The sequence below is a fragment of the Tamandua tetradactyla genome, chromosome 19 (assembly GCF_023851605.1).
Source record: "Tamandua tetradactyla isolate mTamTet1 chromosome 19, mTamTet1.pri, whole genome shotgun sequence".
Classification (NCBI taxonomy): domain Eukaryota; kingdom Metazoa; phylum Chordata; class Mammalia; order Pilosa; family Myrmecophagidae; genus Tamandua; species Tamandua tetradactyla.
The window spans coordinates 1,734,253-1,751,771 of NC_135345.1; the positions used below are offsets into that span (position 1 = coordinate 1,734,253).

The 17,519-nt window shown below is 49.7% G+C and overlaps 1 protein-coding gene across 1 annotated transcript in view; it reads right to left on the reverse strand.

The window, feature by feature from the left end:
- Window positions 1-15,426, reverse strand: part of NELFA (negative elongation factor complex member A) — a 29,181-nt gene extending 13,755 nt beyond the window's left edge. The window contains exon 1 of the mRNA XM_077136227.1: window positions 15,134-15,426. Coding sequence (XP_076992342.1) covers window positions 15,134-15,379 — 246 coding nt within the window. The 5' untranslated portion in view covers window positions 15,380-15,426. The remainder of the gene's footprint in view (window positions 1-15,133) is intronic.
- Between the last annotated feature and the right edge of the window lie 2,093 nt (window positions 15,427-17,519).

A 17,519-nucleotide genomic window follows, 5' to 3' on the forward strand; every position in this document is an offset into this window, starting at 1 on the left:
TGTGAAACACAGAGATAAGCAAATCCACAGAGACAGAAAGGAGACTAGAGGCCACCTGGGGCGAGGGGAGGGGAATGGGGACTCATCACCTACTGGGCATGGAGCTTCTGTTGGGGGGAAAAAGGTTTGGGTCACAGATGCTAGTGATGGCAGCTCAACACTGGGAATGCAACCCATACCACTGAACTATGCAATTAAAAACAGTTAAAAAACGGGAAATTATGTGTTATATACATGTTACCACAATACAAATAATTAAAAAAATAAATGCTCCAAAGGATTTCGACAGACACTTCACCAAACAAGATTTATGAATGATAAGTAAGCGTAATAAAAGATGCCCAACATCAATTGTCATTACAGAAATGCAAATTAAAATCACAGTGGACTTCTGAACACCTGTTAGAGTGCCCGAAACTAAAAAGACTGGCCATGCCAAATCCCAAATCCCAACAAGAACACTGGGCAAGTGGGCCCTCTGGCATGGCTGGTGGGAAAGAAAATGGTACAACCACTTTAGAAAGCAGTTTGGCAATTTCTCAAAAACCAAACATATAAGTACCATATAACCTACCATTCCTCCCTTAGATATTTACGCTAGATAAATAAAAAAAAATGTCCATAAATATAGTTAAGATGTCAATTCCATCCAGATTGATTTACAGGGTCAACACAATCCCAATCAAAATTCCAACAGCCTACTTTGCAGAAATGGAAAAAAAACATCAAATTTATTTGGAAGTGCAAGGTACCCCAAATAGCCTAAAACATCTTGAGGAAGAAAAACAAAGTTAGAGGACTCACATTTTCTGACTTTAAAGCATATTACAAAGCTACAGTGGTCAAAACAGCATGGTACTGGCATAAGAACAGACACATTGACCAATGGCACTGAATTGAGAGTTCAAAAATGGACCCACATCTACGGTCAGGTAATTTTTGACAAAGCGGCCAAGTCCTGTCAACTAGGACAGAACAGTCTCTTCAATAAATGGGTTGAGAGAACTGGATATCCACAACCAAAAGAATGAAAGAGGACCCCTATCTCATACCCTATATAGAAACTAACTCAATATGGATCAAGACATATTTGAGACATAAACAGCCAGTATGATAAAACTCCTAGAAGAAAATATATAGAAGCATCTTCAGGGTCTTGGGTCATGCAGTAGTTTTTTAGACCTTGCACTCAAAGCACAAACAATGAAAGAAGAAACAGATGGGTGAGACCCCCTCAAAACTGAATACTTTTGTGCTTCAAAAGACCTTGTCAAGAAAGTAAAAAGGGGGGCGGGCCGCGGTGGCTCAGCGGGCAAGAGTGCTTGCCTGCCATGCCGGAGGACCCCGGTTCGATTCCCGGCCCCAGCCCATGTGAGAAACGAACAAACAAACAAAATATATAATAAAAATAAAGATGTTTCCCTTTCTTCCTTCCTTCCTTCTCTGTCTTTCTTTCCTTCCTTTAAAAAAAAAAAAAAAAAAAAAAAAAAAAAAAGAAAGAAAGTAAAAAGGTAGCCTACTCAATAGGAGAAAATATTGGGAAAACACATATCTGATAAGGGGCTTAATATCCTGGACATATAAGGAGACACTGCAATCCAACAATAAAGAGACAAACAATCCAACTTAAAAATGGGCAAAAGACTTTTCCAAAGGGAAAACAGACATGGCTAAAAAGTACCTGAAAATATGCTCAACATCACTAGCTATTAGGGAAATGCAAATCAGAACCACAATGAGCTATCATCTCACACCCACCAGAATGGCCATTATAAAAAAATACAGAAAACTACAAGTGTTGACTAGGATGTGCAGACACGGGAACACTCATTCACTGGTCACGGAAACGTGCGGCCACTGTGGAAGGTGGTCTGGCGGTTCCTCAGGAAGCTCGGCCCAGAGCTGCCCTATGACCTGGCAAGCCCACTGCTAGGCATGTGCTCAGAAGGACTGAAAGCAGGGACACAAACAGACATTTGCATGCCTATGGTCACAGCGGCATTACTGACGATTGCCAACAGAAGGAAAAGGTCCAACTGTCCATCAACTGATGAGTGGATAACAAAGTGTGGTGTACACACATGATGGAATATTGTTCACCTGCAGGAAGGGATGAGGTCCTGATGCGTGTGACGCATAGATGAACCTTGAGGACAACATGCTGGGTGAAATATGGCGGACCAAAAAGATAAATATGTATGGTCTCACTAATATGAACTAATCACAATGAGCAAACTCTGGGAGTTAAAATCTAGAGTATAGGGCAGGTGCAACAGTGGCTCAGTGGCAGAATTCTCGCCTGCCATGCCGGAGACCCAGGTTCGATCCCTGGTGCCTGCCCAGGCAAACAATAATCTAGAGTAGAGTTTACTAGGGACAGAATGGGAGGAGAGAATGGGCAGATGACGCTTAAGGTGTGCAGCATTTTTTTTTTTTTTTTTTTTTTTAAAGGAAAGACAGAGAGAAGGAAGGAAGGATAGAAGGAAGGAAGGAAGGAAGAAAGGGAAACATTTTTAAACTTTTTCTTGTTTTATTGTATTCTGTTTCTCCGTTTTTGTTACATGGGCTGGGGCCGGGAATCGAACCGAGGTCCTCCGGCATAGCAGGCAAGCACTTTGCCCGCTGAGCCACCGCGGCCCGCCCGTGTGCAGCATTTTTAATGAGGTTGATTGTAAATGTTTGGAAATGGATACAGGCGATGGTAGCAAGATAATGTAAGTATAATTAACCGTGCTGAGGCCGAGTGTGGCCAATGGGGGAAGTCTAGGGCTGTGTGTGTCACTAGAAGGGAAGCCTGAAGCTGAAACCTGGGACTGTATCACACAGTGAACCCTTCTGTGGACAATGACTGTGGTGAACTGTACAAATATAAGAGTGTTTCTCCATGAACTAGAACAAACGGAAGCCACTATTGCAAGGTTTTAGTAATAGGGTGGTAAATGGGGAAAAAATGCACCTAATGCAAACTACGGACTGCAGTTGCCAGTATCACTGTAACACTTTCTTCAGTCGTAACAAAGGCACCGCACCACCGCTAAGCGGCAACAACTCGGAACAATAACAATGTTCTCAAATTGACTGTGGGGTTAACGCGTAACTCTGCAATAATACTGGGAGCCACTGATTGTACGTTTGGTGGATTTATAGCGTATGACTAAAGCTGTTGAAAAACAAACGTCCACACCAGGACAGCCCCACGTGCAAGGTGCACACAACAGCAGACCACTGCTCAGCATGAAGAAGTCCTGGCCCCCGACACAACCCAGGGTGCTTCTCAAAGTTGTCAGCTGAGACACGCCAGACAAAACATGCTGTGTGGCTCCTGCCATATGACATTCCAGAAAATGCAACTCAACTGACAGCCAGAAAGAGGTCAGTGGTTCTGAGCACAGGGGGCTGGGGTGCGGCAGGAGGGGCTGCACCAAGGGGGGGTGAGGGAACTTGGGGGAATGAACAGCTTCATTCTCTTGACTGTGAAGATGGTTTTCAAGGTATAAACATTTCAAATTGTGCACTTTAAATATGTGCAGCTTATTTTATGTCAATTATACCTCAATAAAGCTCTAAAAACACCCCAAAAGCAATTGCATTTTAGAGACCACATGTGAAGAGATGTGTACTGGACAGAAGAGGAGGGCTGCTGCCTCAAGGGTCATGGATGGAGGACTTGAGGGCAGGGGTGGGGAGGCAGATGGAGAGACTTGGTAAGAGCATGGCTGGATGCACATCACAAAAGGAGGTCATTAACAGACTGGACAAGAAGTCAGAGGTGGCCACACAGAGAAGAAAATGGGGACAGTGTGAAAGGAAGGTCCCAGACAAGCAAACAGCAGGTCCGGCGTGCAGGCACCTGAGTGGAACGCAGAGAGAAGGGGGCAGCATGCTCCCGGACGAGACAACAGTTACCCGTTTTCCAGAACCGACGACAGATAATTCATACATGCAGAAGTTCAGCAAATTGCGTGGGATAAATTTTTTTTTAATGTTGCCCCTGAACAGATCACAGGAAACTGCAGCACGGAGAGGGAAGATGCTGCCCAAGCTGGCTCAGCCCAGGACCCCCAGGGAAACCCGGGGCGGGGTGGCCCAGGCATGGGACCCACTGTGGGGGGCTGCACCAGCAGCCAGGGGCATCAGTATGGGGCATGGGGTGAGGGTAGAACAGCCAGGAGGCGGTGTCTGGGCGTCCTGCTCTGCCTGGGCTGCACCAGCAGCCAGGGGCGTCAGTATGGGGCATGGGGTGAAGGTAGAACATCCAGGAGGCGGTGTCTGGGCGTCCTGCTCTGCCTGGGCCCGCACACAGGGCCAGCAGTGGGGCTGGCCTGGGAAGTGCACCAGGGCCCTCAACAGAGGGAGGGTGGCTGTGGCATGGGCTGGGTTGAGGCTGCGCATGGGCCAAGGTGTCTCCGAGCCTCAGTCTTGCCAACAGTTTCCGACAGCCACATTTCTGAAGTCCTATGAACTGGGAGAACAAAGTTTCTCCAGGATAAACCAGCCATGGCCACTCAGAGAAGGGGCTGTTGTGAAACTTTACAGTTGCATGGTGTCCTTGGAGCAACACTGTTTCCTGTTAGGCCCGCAGCTGGTGTTTTCTGTCCATTAGTCCTAATTTCTCATTTTCTCGATGTTAAAGCAGTCACAGGAAAAAGGGAGAGAACCAACCGCAAGTCTGATCGATGGTTTCTTTGCCAACAGCACCAGGAAGCCAGAAGATCAAGGTAGAGTATCTTGAGGGGGCTGGAGGAAGTAATGCCCGTTCTAAGATGCCATATCCAGCACAAACAGCTTTCAAGAATGATGGTGCGTGCAGACACTGCGCATAAACGGGAAAGGGTAAGCGCTCCTCACCAGAGGGCACCCTTGGCAGAGGGTGGAGGGCGGAGGGCAGGCCGGACCCCAGGGACCCTAAGCAGACACTGCGGCCTGGGTGCATGGTGGCCCAGGTGGGCTGGTGCCTGGAGGGCAGGAAAGGGCGAAGCACTGAAGTGTGCTAACAGCGGGTAGGGGCACTAACTGCGGACCTTGTAAATTAAGTATTCATATTATAATTTCTAATGTAACTACAAAATCAGAGAACCCAGTGGGGGAGAGGGGAAGGAATACAAAAAATATGTCATCTAAAAGAGACAAGGAAAAAAATAAATACAGAACAGGCAGGACAAAAGAAAACTGGAAAGAAGACAGCATGGAATCCAGAAACAACCGCAATGACACTGAATCCCAATGGAATTGGGCGCCAATAAAAGCTGAAGTGCGGGCGGCAGAGCCCAGGCAGGCCGCTGGGGGAGCCCCACCACACCATGGGGTGCAGGCAGTGGTCAGGGAGGGTGCAGAGCTGGCGAGGGACAGGCTGCCCCACGCCCGGGCTGTGAGACTCTGGTGCCCGGCCAGCCCCTGCACCAAGAACCTGTCAAAGGACCAGAAATGTGGGGGGCTGGGCCGACGTGCCCCTGGGGGTGCCCTCCAGCTGCAGAGCTAACAAACAGAGTCTCTTTCAGGGTAGATTTTTGTTTTAAGTATGTAGATTTTTTGCTGGTTTGTTTCACCACTCCCTAATTCAAATTTTAGTAATTCAGCAGTCAAGAAAACGTACACCCACTGAGTTTATGGAAGCAAAGTGAAGTGTGCAAACATGGACGAGGAGAGAAGCTAACTTTAAATGTCTCAGGAACGTGGACTGAAACTTGTAATTCACTGGCTTGGGTTGGAATCAGATTTTGCTTAAACATTTGCACTTTACTTAGATCTTGTTTTGCTGTTAGGGATGAACTCTTTCGAATTATCTAATGTATCCTGTCACACAGGGCGACAAGATACCAGAGAGAACCATGTAAAGGCAGAGGAAACGGAGGGGCACTCAGCTCATTTTTCTTCTGATCTGGCTTTGAGGATGAACTCTGAGCAGGCTGCACCCACTGGGACACTGTGAACACACAGGCACCCAGGCACCGACCCTGCACCCCGAGGTCTCCTGCGGCCTTCCCGGGGGTGGGTGACCAGCCCGGGAGGCAATGCCCGCAGCGCCTGCGGCACCCGCAGCGCTCCCATTTTCTGATAGCCCTTAAGAATCACCCGCACCAGGACGTCGGGGCCTGCGTTCCTACGACGCTCTGTGGTCAGCAGCCACCTGCACCTGCATTACATCCTAGACCCCTTTCAATTCTCCTTCCCTGGTCAGAAATCACCCTTCAAAATCAGGGACCTGACTCGTACTTCTGCACCCTTTACCAACAAAGGAAAATACTTATGACTGGAGCCTCTCCTCTTCCTGCCGTTAGCCAGGAGCAGCTGCTTCCTGCTTCGAGGAGGAAGGGCCCCTCACAGAGCTGGCGAGCTGGGGGCAGGACTCCACTCAGAAACACGAGTGTTGGCAGGAGTCCCTCGGAAGCACCAGCCTGGCCCCCGCCCCTGCCGCGGGCACAGAGCTTCACCTCTGAGTGGTGTCCTCAAGGCAGCCTTAAGTAACTGAAGAGACACAACTAAGGCCCAAAGTGGACAAGGAGGTGTAGAAAGGCATTTTTAATGCCAATAAAAAGAAAGGAAACAAACACAAAAAATGAAGATGCTTTTCAGAAAAGTAAATGGCCCAGAATGTCCTGGGCCTTTCAGTCTAGTTAAATGAGGTCTTTATTATAATTTGTTATAACATATACTGATAAAAGCCAAGAATAAACTATATATATACATATTTAAAGCAATAAAATAAAGCTCGCGTACCTATATTAATGCTAGACAAAAATGACCTTCCAGGATGAAACGTGACCTCACACAGAGACCCCAGAGACCCCTACCTGAAGATGTGCAGCTCAACTCATCTGCAACACCTGCATGGTGCGCACAACTCTAATCTGTGTACACCTAGTAACAGCCTCAAAGCACACACGGTGCAGGTGGTAGAGCTCTAAGAAAGAACAGACAAATGCACGATTATAACGGAGATATTAACGCACACCCCCCTAACTGATGAAGCAACAGACAAATCAGTAAAAATAAAGATTTGTTCAATGTGATGAAACAGATTTGACCTAATGAATACATACTGGGAAATGGATCTCAAAACAAGGGAATACATTTTTACAAAAAACCAACCATACACTTTGCCATTAAGTAACTGAACAAATTTCAAATGAACGAAATAATTTAGACAAGTTCCCTTAAATAAGAGCTCAGTCAGAAATCACTATTAAGAACACAAGTAAAATCTCTCCCCCTCCAATATTTGGTTGGAAGTTAAGAAACATTTCTAAATGACAGGAGTCACAGAAATTGAAACTGTAGATTGATAATGAAAATATTATGTATCAAAACTTCTAGGAGGTGGGAGAGTTCTCGCCTAGCCACACAGGAGACCCAGGTTCAATTCCGGACGCCTGCCCATGTATTAAAAGAAAAAAAAACTTGTAGGATGCAGCTAAAGGCATATTCAGAAGAAAATTTATGTGTGTGTGTATATATATTAGGAAAGAAAAAAGACTGAAAAAATGGGGTCACCATCCACTTTAAGAGGTTAGAAAAAGAACAAAATAAATACAAAAAAAGCAGAAGGAAGAAAATAATGAAAATGCAGAATATAATGAAATGGAAAACAAGCACAACAGAGAACAGTGACAAAACCAAAACATGATACTTTGAAGAGCTCATAAAATTGACACATATCTGGTGAGATGGATCAAGAAGGAAAAATATTAGAAAAAATATATAACATCAAAACTTAAAGAAGACAGCAACTGTTAAAAACTCTGAAAAAATGGTCAGACTCCCATTAGAGCTATGAATGGAGCTGATGCGGGCAGGTCAGAGCACAGGGTGAGGATGATACTGACCATATTTTAAAACTCCAACTTCAGTGAGAGACCAGGGGAAGAGATGTTTATTTGGCACAGAATTTACATCTCCTGTAGCACACTAGCTTATGTGGCCTGTACGGTCAGCTGTTCGAACACCACAAGCGCCTGGCCCCTGGAACAGGGAGTGAGGTCATACTGGTAGTCCAGGTAGGTGTGACGCCCCATACATCCCAGAGTAGTCTGGGCAGAGGGTTAAAAAGTATTTGCGAAGTCCCTTAAGGAACTGGGAGAAAGGTGGAAACATTAAACATCCCCACCTGGAGAGGCCGTGATAGTCTCACAATCATTGGGGAGTGTCAATTTGACAGGCCAGGCCCTTGATCTTGGGGTTCACCCCTGTGAAACCTATTCCCGCAAAAGAGTACCTAAGCCTACTTATAAATAGGCCTAAGAGTCACCCCAGAGAACCCCTTTTGTTGCTGAGATGAGGCCTCTCTCTCTACGCCAACTTGGCAGGTGAACTCACTGCCCTCCCCCCTACGTGGGACATGACTCCTAGGGGGTGTAAATCTCCCTGGCAATACGGGACAAAGATCTGGGATGAGCTGGGATCCGGCATCATGGGATTGAGAAAACTTTCTTGACCAAAAAGGAGAAGAGAGAAATGAGACAAAGTAAAATTTCACGACTGAGAGATTTCAAACAGAGTTGAGAGGTTATCTGGAGGTTATTCTTATGCATTATATAGCTATCCCTTTTCAGTTTAGGGTGTACTGGAATGGATGAAGAGAAGTACCTGAAGCTGTACAGCTGTGTTCCAGTAGCCTTGATTCTTAAAGACAACTGTAAAACAACACAGCTTTGACTATGTGACTGTAAAAACCTTGTGACCGACACTCCCTTCATCTAATGTATCGACAGATGAGTAAGAAAAAAAAAGGCAAAAAACAAACGAGGGGGGAGAGGGGATGGGATGTTTTGCGTGTTCTTTTTCTCATTTTTCTCTTTTGGAGTAATGAAAATGTTTAAAAATCGATGGCAATGACAAATGCACAGCTATATGACGATACTATGAACCACTGACTGTACAATTTGGATGATTATATAGTATGTAAATATTTAACATATCTCAATAAAATTGTATTAAAAAAAATTAAAGAATATAAAATCAAGAAGCAATACTTGAAAATCTTCCCGTAAAGAAAACCCCAGACCCAGACTTGTTCATTGCCAAGTATGACCAAACATTTAGGAAGAAATAATTGCATTATAAACTCTCCAAAAAAGAAGAAAATAGGGGATATTCTACAACTCATTTTATGAGGGTAGCTAAGCTCAATACCAAAGTCTGGTAAAGACTCTGAAAGTAAAATTATAGGTCAACCTCAGCCATGAACATAGATGCAAAATTCCTATACAAAATACCAGAACAATACAATCAAACAACAATATAAAATGACCAAGTCGGGCTTATCTCAAGAATGCAAGTGAGGTCTACGATGAATGCTATTTTGTTAATGTGGCGGGTTCCATGTCAACAGATTTTTTTCAAAAGGATTTGAGAAAATTCAAAATTAACTCCCATTCCCATCCTCCAGGATGACTGCTTCTGTTCCCTCGGCTGCTCAAGCAGATGCCGTGAGACAGCTGGACTTGAACAGGGAGTGGGTTCATTCATCGTTTTGAGGCCGGGAGAATGCCTGGACATGGCACCCTCAAGGCAGCCCTCTCTGCCCAAAGAGCAGTGCCCTGGGTTAGCTGCTGGGGACCCAGCTCCTGGGCCACATGCCAAGGCATGTGGTGGCGTCTCTCCTTTGTCTTCAGGGTCTTGTCGATTGCAGCTTCTTGCTCCCGTGGCTTTCTACCTGCATTTCATTCTCTTAAAACACTCCAGGAACAGGATTTAGACCCACCCTGGACGAGGCGGACACTTCTTAACTGAAGTAGCTCATCAAAATGTCTTACTTGGGGGACAACCAAAGCAACAGGCTGAGCCCTCAATCTTGGGGGTTGTTCATATGAAACTTAACCCCACAAAGGATAGGCTAAACCTACTTAAAATTAGGCCTAAGAGTCACCTCCAGAGAACCTCTTTTGTTGCTCAGATGTGGCCTCTCTCTCTCAGCCAACACGAAAAACAAACTCACCACCCTCCCCCTGTCTACGTGGGACATGACTCCCAGGGGTGTGGATCTTCCTGGCAACGTGGGACAGAAATCCTAGGACGAGTTGAGACTCAGCATCAAGGGGTTGAAAAGACCTTCTCGATTGAAAGGGGGAAGAGAGAAATGAGACAAAAAATGTGTCAGTGGCTGAGAGATTCCAACCAGAGTCGAAAGGTTATCTTGGAGGTTATTCTTACACATTAAATAGATATCACCTTTTTAGTTAAGGCATAACAGAAAGGCCTGGAGGGAACTGCCTGAAACTGTAAAGCTGTGTTCCAGTAGCCATGTTTCTCAAAGATGATTGTACAATGATATAGCTTTCACATTGTGACTGTGTGATTGTGAAAACCTTGTGTCTGATGCTTTTATTTACAGTATGGACAGATTTATAAAACATATGGATAAAAAATAAATAGGGGAAACAAAGGTTAACATAAATTTAGTAGATTGAAATATTAGTGGTCAATGAGAGGGAAGAGTCAGGGGTATGGCATGTATGAGTTTTTTCTTTTCTCTTTCTTTTGCTGGAGTGATGCAAATGTTCAAAAACATGATCATCGTGATGAATACACAACTATGTGATAATACTGTGAGCCACTGATTGTACACCAGGTATAGAATGTTTGTATACAATATGTTATGTACAATAAAAATATTAAAAAAATATATTTATAATTTTTTAAATGCCCTATTTACAATAGGTTTACACCCACAGGGATGGATTGTATTTAAGAACATGTTTTTTTGGGGTATATACAGCTTAAACCACCACAATGGCTAGATCAAAAAGACAGATAATAACATGTGGTAATACATGGAAACTGGAACGCTTATACACTGTTGGTGAGGATGTAAAATAGTGCAGCTGCTTGGAAAAGTTTGGCAGTTTCTCAATATACTAAACATGAAGTTACTTTGTGGCCCAGAAATGCCACTCCTAGGTATACACCCGAGAGAACTGAAAACATATGTCTATGCAAAAACTTGAACCTGAATGCCCATAAGTAGCATTATTTATAACAGCCAAAAAGTGGAAACAACCCAAATGTCTACCAGTTTCATTTACCTGTGAATGAATGAATAAAATGTGGTGTGTCTGCACAATGGAGTATTTATTCAGTCATAAAAAGGAATGAACATTGATACCTGCTATGACAGGGAGGGACCTGAAAACATGCTCAGTGAGGGAAGCAAACACAAGAAGCCACATTTATATGATTCATATTAAAATGAATTAAAAATAAACCAGAACAGGCAAATCTATAGAGAGAGCAGATTAGCAATTGCTTTGGACTAGGGCTGGGGGCTACTAATGAGTACAGGATTTTGGGGGGAGTGAAGGAAAAGTTGGGTGAGGTTTACAACTCTGTAGAATACACTAAATTCCACTGAACTGACATTTTAAATGGGTGAATTGTATGGATATGAATTATATCTCATTAAAGCTACTTAATTAATTAGTGGTTAAAGAATTTTAAAAAATTATAGGATTAGAAGAAAACTTCTATAACCAGATAAAGGGCATCTTTCAAAGGCAACAGGAAACAATATTTACTAGCAAAATATTCCAAATTCTCCCTTTGTGATCAGAAAGAAGAGTAAATAAGATTATCATTCTTTCTTTATCACAATAAAATAGGGGTTCCTGGTGAATAAGGCAAGGCAAGAAAAAGAATAAAACTTTAAAAGATATAAGCACGGGAAAGAGAAGCCAAATAATATCATATATACACAAAAATGAAGATTCTACAGAAAACATACTGCAACTAATAAGACTTTAGTACAGACTCATCATCTCAAAATCAGTGGCAGGTCACCGGGAGCTGGGCTGGGGCAGGGAAAGGGGAGCTAACGCTCTGCTGGCACAGAGTTCCTGTCTGGGGGGATGGACAGGTTTGCATAATGGGTGGTGGTGACAGTAGCACAACGTATGAACGCAATTAATACACTGAATTAGCTATTTGACTTTGATGAAAGGGGGGATATTATAGATTCATATGTTCCTAGAATAAAAACAACAGCAATAAAAAACATTAGAACCACAAAACACAAACGGTGGACCCTAATGTAAACTATGTGATACACTTAACAGTTTAATCATATTGTTTCATTAACCCTAACAAGGATACCATGCTAAGGCAAGGTGTTAACACCAGGGAAAACGGCAGGGGGAGTGTGTGTGTGGGGGGCGGGCAGGTATATGGAAGCTCTGAATTTTATGCAAAAAAATTTTGTCTTTTTTTGTAAACATACAATTTCTCTAATAAAAAATAAACCAGAAATTAATTGCACTTCTATTAACCAGCAACAGAAAATAAAACTTAGCAGATGCTATTTACAAGAACATGAAAAAATAAGAAGAACCTAGGAATATATTCAACATAAAATGGAAAGATATTTAAAAAGATCTAAGTAGGGAGAGGCCCCTCTTCTCAGACGGGAAGTTTCGGTGGGCTGAAGGTGATTTCACCCCAGAATGTGTTCTACAACCCCCAGATTGTGTGTGTGTGTGTGTGTGTGTGTGCATGCGCGCATGCATGTGTAACCTGAGGTGAACTGCAAGTTTACACAGAAATGTAAAGGGTCAAGCCTGGCCCAGCGCCACCTGCAGACAGTAGAGGAGGTGTCCTGACAGGTGTGGACCCCTCACCCCCAGGGGCTGACAGGTGGGTCCCCGCAGGGCACGACAGCAAAGGACAGCCTTTCAGCAGCCAGCATTCAGCCACTGGCTAGCCATGGGGAGAACAGTCAACGTGGCTGCCACCGCCATGCAAGTGTCCATGTGAGTGGACTAAAGACTCAACTGTGAAAGGCAAAACAACCCAGCTTTGATGGGTAACTCAGGGCGTTTCCTAAGGAAGACAAACAGCTGAGCTGTAACAGGGACCAGGAACACATCCGTCTACATTAACACGAAGGCTTCTGTCCATCCAAAGCTCCCAGGAAGAAAGGTAAGTGAAGCCCAAGTAGGAAGATATTTGTAACATCTGCAACTGAAAAAAAGACTGACAGCTAGCAACCATTTTTTTAAAAAGAGAGAATACTCCTCTAAAGCAATGAAAAGAAGGGAAAAAGATGTGAACAGAAGAGTCACAGTAAAAAAGAAAACTAAAGAATAAATAAGCACACGAAAAGATGCTCAACCACATTAAGAATGCAGACACAAATTAAAATCACCAACTGAGAACTCCGTGCGCCCACAGACTGGCACGTTTCGGTGAGGCGTTCACGAACTAGTTTGATCACTCTGAAAAACAATTTGGCGTATAATCCTAGAGCAGTGGCTCACCCTGGGCACGGCACGGCCCCTGAGGGCACGGCACGGCCCCTGAGGGCATGGCACAGCACGGCCCCTGAGGGCACAGCAGGGCCCTGCCTCCAGGTGCTGAGCTGGGCACTTGCCAGTGTCTCCCTTGGGTGCAGTGGCTGAGCTGCCCGCTGAGCAGTGGGCACGGCTCGGCCCGGCCACCAGCTCCCCCAGCCTCCTGCCGCCTGGAGAATCCCACAGCAGGTGCCAACCAGAGAAGACACGAAGATGCACAGCAGACACCCCAGGATTAAGCTTAAAAACAGGGAGCCCAAACGCTACTGTTCGGAATTGTTACATAGTCGATAAAATTACAGAGAAAAACAAAGAAATGATGACCATAGGGGTGGGTTGGGCAGGAAGGAGAGAGTGGGGGGGGGGGGGTCCTCACAGGTGGTCATGTCCCGGCCAGATCACTCTGCTGTCAGCTGTTAAACTGAACAAATGCTTTAGGCATTTTTTGAATATATGCTACATTTTACAATTAAAAAAACAATTGTAAGGGAAAGTAATGTAATAACAATCGCACTCCTTGCTGGGAAATGTTTCAGTAACTATGGTGCCTGGACACTGAAAACAAAACCATTTTGTTTCATTTTGCACAGAAGGCGACACAGCACACAGTTAAGAAAAACAGAGAAAAGAAACCTTGTCCCACGACTCAGAGTGACGCCCTCAGGACCCAGAGCGACCCCGGCGCGGGGCGCCCAGGTCCAGCAGCCACACTGCAGCCGCCGACCGCCCCTGCCCCGAGCCCGACCTCCCCTGCCCGCGCGGCCTCGCCCCCGCCTCGGGCCTCCCCGCGCCGTCAGCACTGACCGGACCCCCCTCCTCTCGGCTCCGCTCCACCTCGCCCCCCACCCCCTTCTCATTCCCAGGAATCTGGTCTCCGAAGGGGCGGCCAGCTACACCCCGAACCTGGGGCTCGCTCCCGCCGCCGCGAGGGCTGGGGGTGAGGGGGGCTGAGGGGCTGGGGGTGAGGGTGGGGGTCCGGGGGTGTGGGTGAGGGTCTGGGGGTGAGGGGGGCTGAGGGTCTGGGGAGTGTGGGTGAGAGTCTGGGGGCGGGGTGAGGGTCCGGGGGGTGTGGGTGAGAGTCTGGGGGCGGGGTGAGGGTCTGGGGGTGTGGGATGAGGGTCTGGGGGGTGTGGGTGAGGATCTGGGGGGTGTGGGTGAGGGTCCGGGGGTGTGGGTGAGGATCCGGGGGTGTGGGTGAGGGTCTGGGGGTATGGGTGAGGGTCTGGGAGGGGATGAGGGTCTGGGGGGGGATGAGGGTCCGGGGGTGTGGGTGAGGATCTGGGGGTGAGGGGGGCTGAGGGTCTGGGGGTGTGGGATGAGGGTCTGGGGGGTGTGGGTGAGAGTCCGGGGGCGCGGTGAGGGTCCGGGGGTGTGGGTGAGGGTCCGGGGGTGTGGGTGAGGATCTGGGGGGTGTGGGTGAGGGTCTGGGGGTGTGGGTGAGGGTCCGGGGGTGTGGGTGAGGGTCCGGGGGTGTGGGTGAGGGTCCGGGGGTGTGGGTGAGGATCTGGGGGGTGTGGGTGAGGATCCGGGGGTGTGAGTGAGGGTCTGGGGGTGTGGGTGAGGATCTGGGGGTGTGGGTGAGGGTCTGGGGGTGTGGGTGAGGGTCTGGGGGGGGATGAGGGTCTGGGGGGTGTGGGTGAGGGTCCGGGGGTGTGGGTGAGGGTCTGGGGGGTGTGGGTGAGGGTCTGGGGGGGATGAGGGTCTGGGGGGTGTGGGTGAGGGTCCGGGGGGGGGGGGGGGCGGTGAGGGTCCCTGGGGAGGGACGAGGGCCCGAGAGAGGCGTGGCTGGGAAGATGCAGTGCCGGCTCCGCGCCCGCGCCCGCGCCCCCGCCCTCCGGCCCCGCGCCGGCGCTCACCTCGTCCACCGTGCGGCGCGGGAGGTGCAGCGTCCCGAGCAGGAGCTTGAGCTTCACGGCGGACGACAGGCCGTGGAAGCAGAGGCGGATGTTGTCGATGACCGCGGCCGTGAGCAGGGACGCGATGCTGGGCGGGGCCCACAGCTCGTCAGTGGCCCCCAGCTTGTTGTGGAGCCACAGGCCCGTATCGCTCTCCCGCATCGACGCCATCTTGGGGGGGGAGATCGAGCGCCGCTGAACCGGCATCTTATGAAGACACCTACGCGCCGCAGCGAGGACCCCGCAACATGGCGGCGCCCGGCCGCGCAGCAGGTCACGGTGACGTCACTGGCGGCTCGGCGTCCCCGCCCCAACGGGGCGGGGCTCCCAGCGAGAACGCTTCTGGTAGGCGGACGCGCCTCCGGGAAACTTCGTAGCGTCGGCCGGGAGTCCGAGCGACGGGGTGCCGCCGCGGGGAGGACGGTCGGCTTCCGTAACACATCATGGCGGCGCCCGGGGCCGGCTCTCTGGAGGCCGCGGAAGATGACGCTAGGCGGGCGTCGCATTTTCGAGTGGTGCCGCGCCGCCGGACATGGGGGCGGGCTGGGCGCGGGCGAGTCCCCGCGTCGCAGCCCGGACGGCGGGTGTCCGCGGCTCGCCGGCCTGCGGGAGGCCCGGCGCCGGGCAGCGTCCGCCGCGGGAAGGACTCAGGGTCGCGGCTCGCGCTGGCGCTTGTCCAGTCCGCGGGCGGGAGGCGGCCTCCTCGCCCCGCGCGCTCGCGTCCACTTGCCCGGCCGGGACCGGGCAACCCTCGACCCTCGGACAGCGGCTGGTGCCAGGGCCGGCCGTTCCTTCCGGAGAAGCAGCTGTGGATGCGAGGCCCCCTCGGGCCGCGGCCCAGGGTCGGGAAGGCGGGGGAGCCCGCAGTCAGCTGGGGGCGCGGCCGGGGCGGGGCGCGGCGGGGCGGAGGGTGCCGTCTCCAGCCGCAGGTCGCCGCCGGGGGCGCGGGCGAAGCTGCCCGCAGCCGCCCCTGTCCGGCCAGGCGCCGAAACGGGGGTGACGCGCGTCCGTCTCGGGCCCCCCTGAAGGCCGCACCCCCCTAGGGGAGAGGGTGCGACCTCCGCCTCGCCACCCGACCGGAGCCAGCCTCGGCGAAGGTGGAGGGAGGGGCAGAGATGCCGCCTCGGCTTCCAGGGCCGCTGGTGCCCTGGCCTCGCTCCTTCCCGCCGGGCAGCCTCCGGCCTGGGCCCCGGCGCTCCTGAGGCGGCGAGGGGGGGCTGCGCGCGTGGCCGGTCGCGGGGAAGGGGCCCTGGAGCGCGGCCCTGGAGAGGCTGCGGCGGTGCGCGGGTCGCCCCCGCCCAGCCCTCCGCCCTCCTCTTTCTTGGAAACTGCCTCCGCCAACCCAGCCTCCTATCCGCGCCCAGCGCGCTCCATCCCCGGAGCCCTCGGGGGGCCCGGTTCCCTTTTGGCCTCCCCCCCTTTCTTCCAGACCGACAGGTGAGGTGTGTCCACCTTTCAGTGGCCGCCTGTCGGGCCGCACCGGACTCTCTGGCTGCTCAACGTAGATCCCCGTCGTCTGGGCTGACCGGCCCCCTTTGCCCGCACGTGGGACCGCAGCGGCGTGGTCTGACGTCCTGGCTTCGCCCGCACGCCGTGCCGTCTCCTCCAACAAGTAGCTCACTTTTCTGGGCTTGAGATGCTGAACAAGCCTCCTCGAACCCTGAGGATGTATCTCTCAGCCTCGAAGTTTCGTGTTTCAACCAGACCCACCTTCCCGGGCAGCGGAAGCACACAGGGTGTTGTCTCGAAGCCCCGGGGCCAGTCCCCCTGCGCGTCCTTCCCGCGGTCACCTGGGCCCCTCCCTCTGCCCCGGAGGTTGAGTCCTGTTTGGAGGGGGCGGAGGAGTCCCGCAGGGCTCCCGGGGGCCCAAGGTGAGGGCGGGTGAGGTGGCAGGGGGCGGGACCACCGGGATGCCCACCCCCGAGGACAGCACAAAATGAGAAGGGAGCTGCTGGAGCTCCAGCGGAGTGTGGGGAGGCTTCAGCATACACTGTCAACGTCTTAAAAAATAATCGGTTTATGTAACAGCAAGGAACAATCAGGAATTGAGATGTAATGAACAATACCATTTACAGTGGCATCAAAATATAACGTACCTAGGGATAAAGGTGACAGAAGATAGGCAAGAGCTGTACGTTGAAAACTATAAAGCTTTGCCAGGAGAAATTAAGGAAAGCTTCAATAAGTGGAGAGATTTATTATGTTCACGGATTGGAATACTGTAATTTTAAAACTGTCAGCCTTCCCTAAATTGATTTACTGATTCAATGCTATCCCAATCAAAATGTGCAAACCAAAACCTGGAGGAATTGTCGCGCTTATTCTTAAATGTATGTAGCGATGCGAA